At 49.4% G+C, this 16,589-nt stretch overlaps 2 protein-coding genes across 2 annotated transcripts in view; one reads left to right on the forward strand and one right to left on the reverse strand.

The window, feature by feature from the left end:
- Positions 1–3,022: 3,022 nt before the first annotated feature.
- On the reverse strand, positions 3,023–5,458 carry ufc1 (ubiquitin-fold modifier conjugating enzyme 1; the record flags this gene model as incomplete). Its single annotated transcript, XM_084450492.1, has 6 exons — positions 3,023–3,506; positions 3,724–3,814; positions 3,969–4,045; positions 4,350–4,413; positions 4,780–4,847; positions 5,336–5,458. 6 exons carry the CDS (start codon positions 5,456–5,458, stop codon positions 3,426–3,428), a joined length of 504 nt encoding a protein of 167 aa, XP_084306618.1. The 3' UTR covers positions 3,023–3,425.
- Positions 5,459–15,831: 10,373 nt separating this feature from the next.
- The window catches only part of LOC311318478 (mitochondrial import receptor subunit TOM40B), a gene marked incomplete at both ends in the record, with an annotated part of 6,680 nt that continues 5,922 nt past the window's right edge, over positions 15,832–16,589 (forward strand). Inside the window, 3 exons of the mRNA XM_084449828.1 lie at positions 15,832–16,015; positions 16,095–16,162; positions 16,367–16,459. Coding sequence (XP_084305954.1) covers positions 15,832–16,015; positions 16,095–16,162; positions 16,367–16,459 — 345 coding nt within the window. The remainder of the gene's footprint in view (positions 16,016–16,094; positions 16,163–16,366; positions 16,460–16,589) is intronic.

Consider the following 16,589-nt stretch of genomic DNA (forward strand, 5'->3'; position numbering starts at 1 on the left):
TTACCAACGGTATGTGTGTGCTTGTCTGGGCCACTATCAGATTAGAAGATACCCCTCGTTAATACCCTTCGTTAATACCCTTTCTCACTCCTCCCTTTCTTCTCCGTCTGTCCAGGAGAGGGGTTGTGAGCAGCGGGGGTCTTCAGCCCGTCTGGGTCCCTCTCAGCTCCGCGGTGACGTCGCCTGGTCAGCTGCGGTTCAACCTGAGGGTCATGTCAGCTGACTGGCAGTCGCAGCGCTCTCCTACGGTGTTCCATCTGGGTGATGTCCTCAACATAGAAGCCGCTGTAGAGCGGGCGTCCCATGATCCTTTGCGGCTTTATCTGGATAGCTGCACGGCAACTCTGGCATAAGACTCTCCAACCACATACGAATTCATCGCCAACAGAGGGTACAAATACAACGTTACACACACACGCACAGACACAGACAGACGCACACTGGTTCTAATTAACCTGCATGCAATGTGTGTCTTTCTCCACAGGTGTTTGGTGGACGGGATGACGAGCGCCAGGTCGCTGTTTGTGTCTCCAAGAGCGGAGCAGAGCAAACTCCAGACGCAGCTGGACACCTTCAGATTCCACAGCCAAAAAAACAGCACGGTGAGACGCACTTCATCGCTATCACTCGCAAGGGTCATCCTGCATTCCACGTTGCTTCCACTTCAATCTCAAATGTGATCACCAGTAATGGCAGTCTACCGTGCTTTAAGATTTTCTTGGCGTGTCGCGTGAGAGCGAGGCCTGCCTCTCTGCCCGCCGACTCTCAAAACAAGGCCTGCTCCTACGACCCGGAAGCGCACAGGTGCCCGACCCTCGCTCCCGCACATCCCCAACCCTGAGCGCTCCACACAGCCTCCCCGTATCCCATCATCCTAAACCGCCAACACTCGCAGTGCTCCACAAGACACAAGACCCCAGGACTAGTGTGCCGTCTCTCTCCCCTTCCCTTTCTCTGAAGGTGGAACTCAGTGGACGGGGGAACTGAAGTGTGCGGGTGCTGTGCGTCGGGGGACTGTGATTCTGACCGACGCCGACGTAGATCAGAACGAGCAGCGGGCTCCTGGGGTGAGCACAGAACATCAGACATGACGTGAAATTAGTTTTTATTTTTGATTCGTCTTCTACATAAAAATGTTATCTCTAGCACCTTTTGAGAGGTGTGTGTGTATATCACCTTTAAGTTCCATGATGTTACATATCTATTTGACAGTCTAGTTTGCTGTCTTTAACAGAGGTGGAGGCGGAGTCTCGTCTCGGTCCAGTCATCGTCCTCGGAGACGAGGAGGGGGAGGGGCGTGCCCCTGACGAGGAGGGGGAGGGGCGTGCCCCTGACGAGGAAGGGGAGGGGCGTGCCCCTGACGAGGAAGGGGAGGGGCGTGCCCCTGACGAGGAGGGGGAGGGGCGTGCCCCTGACGAGGAGGGGGAGGGGCGTGCCCCTGACGAGGGGGGGAGGGGCGTGCCCCTGACGAGGAGGGGGAGGGGCGTGCCCCTGACGAGGAGGGGGAGGGGCGTGCCCCTGACGAGGAGGGGGAGGGGCGTGCCCCTGACGAGGAGGGGGAGGGGCGTGCCCCTGACGAGGAGGGGGAGGGGCGTGCCCCTGACGAGGAAGGGGAGGGGCGTGCCCCTGACGAGGAAGGGGAGGGGCGTGCCCCCGTCGCTGCATCAGAATGCAAAGATATTTGAGGACTGAGGCGCCTGAACTAGCGGAGGATTCCAGGAGGGTTGAGGATCGTCTTATGTCAATCATCCTCTCTCCCTCCCTCTCTCAGGAGTGGTGGTCATGTGTGTGTTGGGGGTTTGTCGGGGTGTGTTGGTCGTGCTCGTCCTAATGGCCTGTCTCAAACGCAGGACTCTGAGAGATGGTATGAATGTTTAGGTTTGGTTTGGCTTACGGTACAAACACTGATCGCAAACATGACCTGGTCTAGGGGAGCAGTTGTTTTTGTACACAACGCCTGAACTGTTACTGGACTTCAGATCGTATTAGACTGACACAGCTAAGCTTCTTACTGCCGTTTTGAGACACTGACACTAACATGCACACATTTTCAGAGCACAGGACACTAGCACAAATGAATTAATTCACTAACCACCAGCCATTTTGCAAGCACTGGAATGTACACAACCTTCACATTGATTTAATTGATTTGTGTTCTCTTGTGAAGTGTGTGTTGCCTCCAGCATGGCACTGTGGATGGAAGCTGTTGTAAATGAAGTTCCAAAGGGGATGGACTTCATAGCACTGTTGTTCATGTCACAATTAGTTTTTTGTGGTATGAGCAATTCCTGCTGGCGCGAAAGGACATAAAAGACAAGCTGAGCGTTAATAAATCTTTGATCTGTTAGACCTAGTGAATCTTTGTCATTGCTGTGGGAAACAAGGGATTTAATTATTTTTATAATGTACAAGATCCGTTCTGTACCACATCCAATGATGAAACACTGATCACAGCGTTTCCGTTCTGTTATAGTGATTAAGTACCGAGCTCTGATCCAGTCATCTCCATTCCCAGATCAACCTCTGAGCCCAGGCGCGATTGGCCAGGTGGAAGTTATATGCTGATTGGCCCAGTGGAGGTTATATTCTGACAACCTGTCTGCTGTGGATGTCGTAGCATTTGGTTAACAAATTATAATAACTTACTCTGAAATGTAATTTAATGTAATGTATTGCTTTATAAATGTTCTTAGCCGGTAGACAAACATACTCCAGGAGCTTGCTCGATCGCCTTGTTGAGAGGGGTCAGGGAAGAATTTTTACAGCTCACTTATCTGGCCCCCGGGTGATTACTGTTTTTTTGCTTCCCTCTGGAATATGTAGAGTGGGTCGTATGCCCACCTCCTTTGTTCTCTGTAAAGCACATTGTGTTGCCTCTGGGTATGAAATGCGCTATACAAATAAAGCTTTGATTGATTGATTTGAACCTATCAGATCCACTTAGGTCTCCACATGTGCATGAAGGAGGTCGAAATAGAGTTGGACAGAACCATACTCACTAAATGAGGACAGTGTCCATTGCTCAGATGGCATCATTGAGTGTTTATTAATTTACACTACACACAGAACCGACCCTGGATCACACACTCCATACTGTAGCTCTGGGTTAAGACATGCAAATGAACATCTGTGTAGGAAATAATGCCATCTTCCAGTCATATTTCTCCACTGTACACACGCTTCCGATTGGTCCCCTGTACTAGGAGCTCAAGTTGACTGCAAAATAAACGGGCATGAATGTCTTTGAGAGAGCGGTAGGTAGAGACGGGAGTTTTCCGGTGTGTAAATTCAACGACTGAGCTGGTGGTTGGCATCTCAGAAGTGAGGTGGGGAGGAGCAGGTGTAGGCTTGATGTATCTCCGTGGGCGGCACACCAGGGATGGGGTGACGGGATGTGGAGGTGAAAGGTCAGCGTTTCTCCGTTCTCAGCTGCTCTGCTGTTCTCTGTGCACAACAAGGCCTTTAGAGATGAGGTCGGGAATCTCCACAGCCAACCACGGACCGAGCTAGGACACAACAGATTTCAATCAGTTAAAATAATACACTATTTATGATACATCAGGGTCATGCAAAAATCTGGATCTCTAGATTCGCAACAATGATTCATCGGAGACTGGTGTGAACAGTACTCTCTAAACCCAGGTTTGAATGTTGTCTTCATCCACAACCCACAGTTCCACGCACACACACACACACACACACACACACTCTTATAGCACTTACCCCCAGGGCCATTAGATGAGCCAGACCAAACTTTGGTACGTTCCTCGCCCACAAGGGTTTGAAGTGGTCCGTCAGACAAATCTTTCCCCCCCTACAGAAAGGAAGAGCTGAGTCAAATCACACAAAGTGTGTTTTTAGGTATCTTGCAGGTGTGTGTGTGTGTGTGTGTACAGTATATACTGTACACACTTGTGTTTATGTAATGTTACTGTACACGTGTGTGTATGTGTGTGTGAGTGTCTCACCTGTACATTTTAGCAGTTTTTCCATCCAGCTCCGGGATGGCGACCTCAGGAGCAGTGGCGGGATACGTCACAGGAATCTGACCAATCAGAGAGGTTAGAGCAGCGAGCGGCCCTCCCCTTTATTCACACTCATTTCAGTCCATCTACCTATCTACAATCTACCCATCTACGATCTACCTATCTACGATCTACCTATCTACGATCTACCTATCTACAATCTACCTATCTACAATCTACCTATCTATGATCTACCTATCTACGATCTACCTTTCTACCTATCTACGATCTACCTATCTACGATCTACGATCTACCTATCTACGATCTACCTATCTTTGAATGTTAGTGCTTGTGTGTGTGTGTGCGTTTATGGACAGACTCACATCAAACTCAATGTCAAATTCATACTTCATCAAGTCGTGGATGTACCAGCACTTTCCAAACCACCTGAGCACAGCCAAGAAGAAACCACAAAAAAACAGATAAACCTATTACATTACACTCTGTCTGGAATGTGTCAACATCAGCACAGCAACAACTTAATGGCCTGTAGTCTACAGTGCAATCTGATTATATATTTTTACTTTATGTTATGAACTGGTGTGTGTCTGCATGTCAGATGGTCAATGGACTGCACTTATATAGCTTTTATCCTCAGTGTTTCACCCATTCACCAATGCAATTGGGAGCAATTTGGGGTTCAGTGTATTGCCCAAAGACACTTCGACATGCCGTCAGGAGGAGCCGGGATTCGAACCGCTGATCATTGGATGACCCGCTCTATCTCCTGAGCCACAGCCGCCCCGGTTGTACCTTGTGCCCTCCTTGTTGGACTCCAAGCGGAACCAGTCATTGTCAGCTGTCTTGTTGTTTTCCACATACTGATAAGAGCAAGAGCAAAAAAACAATCCACATTATTATTATGAGTCGAACAAAGGACAGCCAATTATATAGTCTCGGCTGGCCCAGCCTTGTCTAGTCTAGTCTATCTGAGTTTTCCTAATCTGAGTTTTCTAGTCTGAGTTTTCCTAATCTGAGTTTTCTAGTCTATCTGAGTTTTCCTAATCTGAGTTTTCTAGTCTATCTGAGCTTTCCTAATCTGAGTTTTCTAGTCTATCTGATCTTTCCTAATCTGAGTTTTCCTAATCTGAGTTTTCCTAATCTGAGCAGCGGGGAAGCAATCCAGCCAAATTCAACTGTCATCGAACAGAAAAACTCAAAAGCGGCTGAACTGCGGCCACCGTAGTTCGATAGCGACACGTAAGATTTATAGCCAGCTAGCTCACTTGAGCTCAACACAACACCAGCCTAGCGTTAGTTTACTAGTCTGTACAACGCTACACAGTCGAGCCGATGGTGTCAGTCAGACCTTGATCAAAGCCAGGTACTCCTCCCGGAGCCGCTGGACCCACAGCTCCTTGTCCCGTGGACCGGAGTTGGTCTTCAGAAGTGGGATCTCTGACACCGCCTTCCTGGTTGCGTCGTCCGCCATGTTGAATGGGACCGAGGAACACGGACGTCACTTAGTTAGAGGGCGGAAAGGAACATTATACGAAACTGAAGCACAATGAGATATACATTTTGACAATATTACGAAACTTTAGATAAAATACTCATTTTATGTACAGTTTAGAGTGCATTCATTTGACTGACGCTGAGAAATAAAATAGATCTATATCCGGAACCAAAGCACAATCTTCGCGTTTGTGGAGGGAACTCAGTATGGGTTGCACACAACATCTGGCAGAGGTTTTCCTTATCAGCTGATCACATTTCAAAATAAGAGCATGGGGTGAAAACTGTTAGAAGCCGAGCGTGTGGTGGGTTAGCCTACTCACGGATCTCGCAGTTAATATCAGCAAGCGGGTTTCTATTGAGCAACGTTTTTGTTTGGTTTTGGGAATGTAGTACTTTCAGGTGTAGGCTGCTTGTGTACAATGGTTGTCTGAATGTCTTCAAAGGTGCCAAAAAATAAATGTAAGAAAATAAGAGCCTTATAGGTGACATGCTCATAGCTTCAGATCTGCCTCCAACACCTAATCCATCCCAAAAAGTTCCAACTCCCATACCTAATGGTAATTATACATGTGGGGCATGTGCCCAGTGCAATAGCACCAAAAGAAGTCATTCCTTCACCCACACTCCGGCAGACAGATTCCTGTTAGGGGTGTCACCACCTGTGCCACCAAGAGAGTGATTTACTGACATGCAGCTGTGGGAAGGGATCTGAGCACCGTAGCGCCATCAGGAGGCAAGATGTCTCCTCACCAGTAGCAGTCCATTCATGGAGGTTAAGCACTCTCAGACATACTTCTGTGGAGCAAGTGACCATTCGAGGGGGGGACCTGCAACGTAGATTGCATCAATGGGAGGCATATTGTCAGTACAAATTAAATACAATCAAAACAATCAATCAAAGCTTTATTTGTATAGCGCATTTCATACCCAGAGGCAACACAATGCGCTTTACAATATACACAATTGCCCCTTATGGGTTGAATGTCGATTATGACCTTAGGCCGTTCCTGTGATCTATAAACAAAACATAAAAAAATGTAAAAATATCAAAAATTATATTTCTTACTAATGTATGTTTATATTGCTGTTTTTTACTCTATTGCCAGAGTAGGCTATTTGATTACATTTGATGGGCGGGCTATCTCCCTATTTATAATATATATTTATTCAAACCTTGAAATAGCTGGTAATCTATAGCCTATCATGGTACTGTAGCATGTCACTTAATCATTGTGCTTTATGAGGTTGTAAACCCCTTAGGAAAGGCTACAGGTACTGGTGCATTCCACACAGTGACAATCCTCGTCTTTGAATATACCATTTGTGCCACAGAAATAAATTGCATGTGCTTATTCAAGTTTGCTATGTGAGCACTGTGTGTGTGTGTGTGTGTATGCTATGCGTAACAGGTGCTGAGCCATCTACCAGCTGTTAAGCATTCCGTCAGACCCTTTGCTTCAGAGGAGCAGAGATCAGGATCACCAAAATGGCTAAATCGTCCCTAGTTACAGACCTGATAGGACAGAACCATCTACCCTGTAGCCTACTGCAGTAATCTTTTACATTTAGAGCATTTTTGGTTAAGAACTTGTCATTTGGCCATTTCCAGGAAAAGAATGATGGGTACAAGGTCCTTCATTTATATACATATTTCAATACATTGATATAAAAGTTACTTTATTTATAACAACTTTATTTATAACAACTTTTTTAACAAACAACAATCAGATTATTTTCAATCATTTCCAATCTTGTTCCATTGACACAGGGAGGGAGAGGATATTCAGAACGGGAACAAAACAGGACTCGGATCAGTATACACCACAGGAAACAGTATACACCACAGGAAACAGTATACACCACAGGAAACAGTATACACCACAGGAAACAGTATACACCACAGGAAACAGTATACACCACAGGAAACAGTATACACCACAGGAAACAGTATACACCACAGGAAACAGTATACAGTACACCACAGGAAACGGTATACACCACAGGAAACAGTATACACCACAGGAAACAGTATACAGTACACCACAGGAAACGGTATACACCACAGGAAACAGTATACACCACAGGAAACAGTATACAGTACACCACAGGAAACAGTATACACCACAGGAAACAGTATACACCACAGGAAACACCACAGTACAAAACACCACAGGAAACAGTATACACCACAGGAAACACCACAGTACAAAACACCACAGGAAACATCCACAGTACAAAACACCACAGGAAACATCCACAGTACAAAACACCACAGGAAACAGTATACACCACAGGAAACACTACAGGAAACAGTATACACCACAGGAAACAGTATACACCACAGGAAACACCACAGGAAACATCCACAGTACAAAACACCACAGTAAAAATCCACAGTACAGGGGCATGATGGGGTAGAAGCTCACCCGAGTGGGGATCTCTTACCTGGAGGGCCTAGTGTGCAAAGTTAAAGCCTTTTGACGCCAGATGTCCCATCAGATTCAGAAGGCCCCTCAACAGGAGTCCCCTAAACACACACAAGTCAGCAGAGAGAGACCCTGAAAACCACAGCTCACAGAGTTGAGTATGATGGCAAGTAAAAACCTTGAGACAAGAGGTTCCAGCAGATACAGCAGGCCACACACACACACACACACACACACACAAACCTAGCTGCAGATATTAATATTTTTAGTGCTATATTTACCATAGTCGTCTTCATTCTCTGAAGCGATGTAGGCTATCGAAGTCCTTCATTAAGCGAGTCGAAACAGACACACACACACACACAGACATACATACACACACAAACACACACACACACACACACACACACACACACATACATACACACATACACGCTTTTCTCAAAACAGCGGCAGAGCATTCGGTGACGTCACGCGGAAGTGCGGTGGCTACCGCGATTGTATGCGCAAGCAGTTTCACATACAGCTGCGCTGGTTGGAACGAACGTGTATGTGTGTGTGTATGTATGTAGGCTATGTTCGATCTCATACATACACACACACACACACACACACATACACACATACACGCGCCACTGAGCTCACAACTCACAACGCAAACAGTCATTCGGTCAAGTGAGCTCCCCCATTCATTTAAAGCGCGATCGACTACCGCGCATGTGCGCATGTTTTGCAGTGAGCTCTGCTGGACGAACACGAACGTGTGTGTATGTCTGTATGTGTTTGTGTATGTATATACATACACACATACACACACACATACATACACGTTGTAAGTAAGCTTTGAACAAGCAACCAAAGGGCACTTTTCACACCCCATATACCGCATCTAAGAGATGTTTTTTCCATGTCAGGTTAGTGTGTGTGTGTGTGTGTGTGTGTGTGTGTGTGTCACGTGGGGCTCACCTTTCGGCCACTAGAGGTCAGACTTGGGAGACTTGGTGCTGCTGTGCTGCCTCGCGGGGACTACCTCTGGCGTCCAGCTCCGACCAGAGGAGACTTCCCACTCCCACTCCTGACGGGTTTGCCCTCTCCTGCCCGGGAGGCCACCCCCGCTCTGGGGGGCTTGTGTGTGGCATGCGCTGGGCCCTTCCCGGACGAGACGCCGGGAGACTTGCGCGTGGAGCTCCGAAGCGTGGTGATGGTGAACGCGATAGCCTGTCTCCTCTCAGCCTAGAGGACAGGGGACAGAGAGGGTCAGACGAAAAGGTCCCTGCTGTGGAGGAGACCGGTGCTCTTGATTGTGGAGAGGTCTGGGTTCGTAGTCAGGGTGGTCCGGGTCACTCACTGGGCTCTGGGGCGGACAGGTGAGGGTGCTGGTGGGTCCGCAGCGGTTCTTGTCTTTAGGGGTCAGAGGTCGAGGAGAACAGCGGGCCTGACGCTTAACCTGAAAGACAGCGAAGTGAAGACGTCGTCACTAAAAGTGCAACTTGGACCTACTGGCAGCTCGCCGTGCTCTCGTCTCCTCTCCATCCCTTCCCCCTCAGGCTCGCCCACCTCTGGTGACCGCTGGTCTGTGGCCGAGCCTCTACTGCTGCCTCCGAGGCTGTGGGGCGCAGAGCCTCTACTGCTGCCTCCGAGGCTGTGGGGCTGGCTGGCGGCATGGGGAGCGCTGGTTTTGAGCGTGGTGGCGTGGCGCTGGGAGCCGGTACGAGCCCCCGTCTGCCCCGGCATCATAGAGGCTCGGTGGATGGTTTCTTGAGGGTCACCCGAACGGACGTCATCATCCGTGACGGTGAACGCTGGAGCAGCGGGGGGCTGAGAGAACCAGGGACAGTTCAGAGACACCATCCCTTTTAGCAAGATAGCTCGCTATCGAAGCAAGTGGAAATTAACGAGTGCCTGTTGGCAAGAAAGGGGATAGTGTGTGTGTGTGTGTGTGTGTGTGTGTGTGTGTGTGTGTGTGTGTGTGCACATACCCTGGACTCCAGAGGGTAGCTGCTCTTGAGGTGTGGTAGACAGGCCTTGTTTCTGGCCTGGAGCTCTGCAATCCTCATCCAGTCATCCCGTGCGTGCGCCGCTTCATCCTCTGCCCCAACACAGGACCTGCTTGAGCCTGCAGACAGGGTCAGGGTTAGGACCTGCTTGAGCCTGCAGACAGGGTCAGGGTTAGGACCTGCTTGAGCCTGCAGACAGGGTTAGGACCTGCTTGAGCCTGCAGACAGGGTCAGGGTTAGGACCTGCTTGAGCCTGCAGACAGGGTCAGGGTTAGGACCTGCTTGAGCCTGCAGACAGGGTTAGGACGTGCTTGAGCCTGCAGACAGGGTTAGGGTTAGGACCTGCAGACAGGGTTAGGGTTAGGACCTGCAGACAGGGTTAGGGTTAGGACCTGCTTGTGCCTGCAGACAGGGTTAGGGTTAGGACCTGCTTGTGCCTGCAGACAGGGTTAGGGTTAGGACCTGCAGACAGGGTTAGGGTTAGGCCCTGCTTGTGCCTACACACAAAAGTAGATAAATGTATCCCTAACAAACTGTATGCCACATCATCTACTCACTCTGTGGAGGGGCTAGACTGTGGACAACTGTTCGTCTGTATCCAAACCGATTCAGGTTGCCAGATCCCAAGCCTGCTTTTCCCAGAAAGTTGGACAGCTCCATGGAGATGGGTCGAGCGTTGTGTGCGGGCGTCAGGTTGGGATTGGAGCGCGCAGACGCCAGGTCGCTGGTGGAAGTGAATGATTGTTGTCCTGGAGCGTGACGCTTGGCTACCAGTCGCTCTGAGCTACCGAAATCCTCAGGCGCTGACGGTCTCCTGTAGGGCAGGGGTACGGGTACATGGCAGGGGTGCAGGTACATGGCAGGGGTGCAGGTACATGGCAGGGGTACAGGTACATGGCAGGGGTACGGGTACATGGCAGGGGTACGGGTACATGGCAGGGGTACGGGTACATGGCAGGGGTGCGGGTACATGGCAAGGGTGCGGGTACACATGTCTAAGCTACAAGGGAGGGGACAGGTGGGGTGTTGTAATGGAAATTCTGTTTTATTAGATCTTAGTTGGACCCCTTAACATATTAGACCTTAGGTGAGGTAATTTAACAGACTGTTGTTTTGACCAGTTAGAGCTGGCCTCTCACTCCTTGCATAGAGAAAGAATTGTGCATCTATCTTATGTTTGTAGAACTAAGCGCCCTTGATTGTCTTTGCTTTACATTACATTAGTCATTTAGCAGAAGCTTTTATCCAAAGTCTCTAACTATTTGTGCACTCTACTGTTACTTCATAAGAGAGACATGACTATCTAGCCCATGTTTACTGCTCTCTATATGTTCTTAACCGATAGACACACATTTTCCAGGAGCTTGCTTGATTCATTCAACTCTCTCCTGAACGTCAGTGTACAGGCGTGTGGGAGAAGTTAAAGATGAAGACGCGTTACCCTGTGATGCGGAGGGGGTCATCTAGCCCGTCTGTGTCCTGCCGTGTCTGGCGGACCTGGAGACGGACGGCCTCCTTCTCCCTGCTCTCACCCGGGCCCCAGCCCCGCCCTCGCAGGCTACGCTCCGCAAACTCAAGCTTGGTCACAGACACAAAGGTTTAAGAGGACAAAGTTGACCAAGATCCTGTACATCTCAACCTAGGTTTGTGAGATTGTGCGTGTCTGTGTGTGCGTCTGTGTGTGTGCGTCTCTCTGTGTGCGCGTCTCTGTGTGTGCGCGCGTCTCTCTGTGTGCGCGCGTCTCTCTGTGTGCGCGCGTCGGTGTGTGCGCGCGTCTGTGTGTGTGCGCGTCTGTGTGTGCGTGTGTCGCTGTGTTCTGTACACACCTGCGCCTCCAGACTGGCAACCTTACGGCTGAGCGTCCTCTGGTTGCTCCGGGCCATATCCAGGTCCATCTGTTGTGCAGCGAAGGCAGCTTTGACCCCCTGATCCTTGACCTCCAGGGAGCAGCGGACTTTCTGCAGCTGCTCCTGTATCTCCTGGAGCTGCCGCTCCTTTCCACTGCACTGGGTCCTGGCTTTCTCCACCTGTGAACCAAACAATGAAACCGCACATCGGCCATGTAATTGTTTTTAATTATTATTAATTATTATTATTGTATTTGTTCTGTTGTTATTTATCTATTTGTGTGAACTCGTCAACACTGTAGATGAGGGAAACCGCAGTGCTTTACGAGTATACTGTAAATAAAGGTTTGAAATTAAATGAAATGTGTTGTTCAGTGGAGATGAAAGAAGAGCTTTGCATGTCTGGTGTGTAATGAGGCTCAGGGCCTGAAGCCCTCTCCCCCTTCAGCCTCTAACCTCTCCCTCCGGATCTCCCCCTTCAGCCTCTAACCTCTCCCTCCGGATCTCCCCCTTCAGCCTCTAACCTCTCCCTCCGGATCTCCCCCTTCAGCCTCTAACCTCTCCCTCCGGATCTCCCCCTACAGCCTCCAACCTCTCCCTCCGGATCTCCCCCTTCAGCCTCTAACCTCTCCCTCCGGATCTCCCCCTTCAGCCTCTAACCTCTCCCTCCGGATCTCCCCCTTCAGCCTCCAACCTCTCCCTCCGGATCTCCCCCTTCAGCCTCTAACCTCTCCCTCCGGATCTCCCCCTTCAGCCTCTAACCTCTCCCTCCGGATCTCCCCCTTCAGCCTCTAACCTCTCCCTCCGGATCTCCCCCTTCAGCCTCTAACCTCTCCCTCCGGATCTCCCCCTTCAGCCTCTAACCTCTCCCTCCGGATCTCCCCCTTCAGCCTCCAACCTCTCCCTCCGGATCTCCCCCTTCAGCCTCTAACCTCTCCCTCCGGATCTCTCCCTTCAGCCTCCAACCTCTCCCTCCGGATCTCCCCCTTCAGCCTCCAACCTCTCCCTCCGGATCTCCCCCTTCAGCCTCTAACCTCTCCCTCCGGATCTCCCCCTTCAGCCTCCAACCTCTCCCTCCGGATCTCCCCCTTCAGCCTCTAACCTCTCCCTCCGGATCTCCCCCTTCAGCCTCTAACCTCTCCCTCCGGATCTCCCCCTTCAGCCTCTAACCTCTCCCACTGCAGCAGACACCTGCTCCCGCAAGACCTCCTTCTGCCGGGCGCCATCTTGTCGTTGCTTGGCTAGTTGCTCCTTCTTAGCTTGGATCTCCTCCTCAGCGCTCCTCAGGGAGTCGCCCATGCGCTCCGTCTGGGCTCTGAGGCCCTGGATCTGGGTTTGGAGGCCCTCTTCTCGCCGGGCGCTCTTCTGCTGCAGCCTGGCCAGCAGCTCGCCTCTCTCCTCCACCACCTCATCAGCTTCCCTCAGCGAAGCCTCCGCAGCGTCCACCTGGCGTCTGAGAGCCTGGATCTCCCCCTGGAGCTCCTCCGCCCGGGCGCTCTCGCTCCTCAGCAGCTCCTCCTTGGTGTGGGCGTCCTCCTCGGCCCTCCTCAGGGAGCTGCCCGGAGGAGAGAGTGGTCTCTTCGTGTGCTGGAAGACCGAGGATGGAGACTCATCGTCGTCATCTGAGGAGGAGGAGGAACTGGAACAGCCGCCCGTCGAGAACAAGGCCGACACAGCTGAAGACAGACAGAAAAGAGAGAAGCTTGTTTTTATTTCCAAATACTGTGTAAACCACATTGAGAGTTTAGGTTCAAGTGCATTCAAAAAGTATTCTTCATCATGACTTGCGTTTCTTTTTCACAAATTCCACCAGGTCATCGCTCAGGTAGAAACTGCCGTTGTACTCCTTTACAAAGCGAAGCATAGATACGAGTTCAAGCTATGGGACAAAGGAAACAGAAACAAAAAGAACATTACTAGAATATTCCATTTGTTTGTTTTTCTCCAATTGATTCAGAACCACGTGGATCAGGGCACTCCTACCTCCACCATGAACTCCAGCTTGTTTAGAGTGTAGGGGCCATTTATCACAGCGTGGTTCAGGAGCAGCAGAACCACCTGAAAACCCACACGACGCACGACTTGAGACCAGGGTTCTGAACACTGACCCAGAACCTGAATAATCAGGTGGACCCAAACTCTACTGGTTAAACTGGATTCAAATTCTGTTAAAATTTGAGGCAATGGATACAGTTAATTTACATTTTAAGTCACCCATCAAAGTGCATTACCCATATACTGTACCTTGGATAGCTCCACCTCTAGATGTCCTACTCCATTTCTAAGTCTGTCCCAGCAGACTGGAGCTCCCCGGCTTGCGCTGTATCTGCACTCTCCTAACAGACGGCATGAGAGGGAAAACCACATGTTTGGGAAGGGGTCAAAGCAGGTACTGCAACTGGACCTGCACATGCCCAGAGATGAGTCTCACTGGGTCCAACATGCCCAGAGATGAGTCTCACTGGGTCCAACATGCCCAGAGAAGAGTCTCACTGGGTCACATGCCCAGAGATGAGTCTCACTGGGTCCAACATGCCCAGAGATGAGTCTCACTTTGCAAGAAGTCAGACAACAACTGCCACCTCTCAGCCTGCAGCCCTGGACGGCCCCGAGAGGGTTCCTCTCTCCTAGAAGAGAGAGACACAACAGGAGATGAGAGTCAGAGAAACACACACTAGGTGCATATGGTCAAATCAATGCCCCTGCAAAATGTGTGGCATAGGGTTAGACTGGAGCCCAGTTATATCTAAATATCTACTGGTTAACTCCAACATTGGTTTTACTTACAATTTATACACCACTCCCATCAGCAACACTCCATCCTGGAGATCATTGATGCTGAACACCAGTTGATCCGACATGCTGTTGATCTGTTGGACAAGTAGCCAGCTATAAGTCGCACTCAAATACAAATCAAGTGGATTTTATGCCAGTCTCTAGCTGGTTAGCCAAACTTACCCATTCTAACAGCGCATTTTCTTTCCAGTGATTTAGATACATTTTTAATGAACCCCAAATGGGAAACAGATGTACAGTGGCCCACGAGGATGTCCCAATTGTCAAAGCAGGCCGTAAATTCGCGGTAGCGTGCTTTTGATGGGAGGCGTGGCGTGGAAAGACGTCATTTGCTCAAAGCGTGAGAGTTGAAAGCACTATGGACCATCATAGGTACCCATATTTCTGACATATCTTATTCCTCTCACTGTCCTAAATCAATTTCACCCCCATATTGAGGGGACACACCAAATGATTGGCCAGCTTCACTAATTTAACCTGATCGATTGGTGTTAATTGTGTAAATCATTTGTTTTTATTGATTATTTAAGCAATTTGTTTATGTATATATATATATATATATATATTCTGTGTGTGTGTGTGTGTGTGTGTGTGTGTGTGCGTGTGTGTGTTTTCCTATCGTATTTCGAACAGGAAGTGTTCTTTTGACATGTTTTCACAGTTCAAAATTGTTTTGACCTTTATTTTGAAATGACTGACAAGAACGCTACCGGATATGAGTTTGGTTATTGAGGCTAACTTCACACTGCTGATCGCAGCATCTCTGTAGGGGTCTGATCTGCACCTGCCCATTAGAGAATCTTCCTCAGTATCGTTATTTCTACAGTGGCAACATACTGCATTTTGTAGATCTCTCAATAACAGTTGAAGTAAGTACTTAGAAGATAGACCTTCGAAAATATAGCTAGCCTACTGATGTATCTTTAAGGTCATATTGCTTGTGCAGTGTAGGTTGCTAGCTATGCTGCGCATGCGTGATCACCTACTGGCTAACTTACTTGCCATTGCCAGCTAACGTGACAGTCTCTGATGATGCATGCATGGGAATGTTATGTTCATTATTTAGAATCAGTGTTTGTGTGGGTGTGGGTTTGACCATATTGGAAAAGGCTGTCTGCTGTGTATCTGGTGGTGTGTGATGTATGACATTGACATTTGCTACCCGTGACGTGTGTGTGTGTGTGTGTGTGTGTGTGTGTGTGTGTGTGTGTGTGTGTGTGTGTGTGTGTGTGCGTGTGTGTGTGCGTGCATAAATATTCGTGCAGGAGCTGTGGCGCCCTCATGGGCAGTGTTCTGGCCCTGTCTTCTGGTCCTGGCCGTCAGAACTGGCCTTTCTCTACGGACACACCCCCTTCTCGTTGGGACACGCCCCCTGCCCACTGGGATACGCCCCCTCGCTGGGAGAGGAGAGACGGGCGCCTCCCCAACCCAGGGAGCTTCCATGCCCTGCACAGGAGCTGCAAGGGTAAGTCTGGTCTGCTAGAGCAAAGCTGGTAGAGAGTCATTGATGTCTGATGTCCCTCTCCGTTCTCTCTCTTCCCCAGATGTGTTTCCTCAGCAGATTGAGGGCATAAAGATGATTGTCAACAAGACCCTCAGCAGTTTTTTTAAGGTAAGCTTCATTTCTATCTCTCTCTCTCTCTCTCTCTCTCTCTCACACACACACACACACAAACACACATAAACATACACACACAGGCACACAAACACGCATCATCCACAGCTTAAAGCTTAAAAAGGGCATTCTCTTTAGTATGTATGATTTTGGAAACACGTGCGTGCGTGCGTGCCTGTGCACATGCTGATCTGTTCTCAGGTCAGCCACACTCTCCACCTCAGTGCCGTGAGTCCGTCTCAGTACCGCTTCCACGTGGAGCACCTCCAGTCTGATGACTACGCCAAAGACGTGGTGAGACACCTTTTTCCATCACTCTGTGTGAGTGTTTTTGTATCAATCAATCAATCAAAGCTTTATTTGTATAGATTTTTCATACCCAGAGGCAACACAATGCGTTTTACAGAAGAAAGGGAGGTGGGCA

The sequence above is a fragment of the Borostomias antarcticus genome (assembly GCF_949987555.1).
Source record: "Borostomias antarcticus genome assembly, chromosome: 15".
NCBI classification, from domain to species: Eukaryota; Metazoa; Chordata; class Actinopteri; order Stomiiformes; family Stomiidae; genus Borostomias; species Borostomias antarcticus.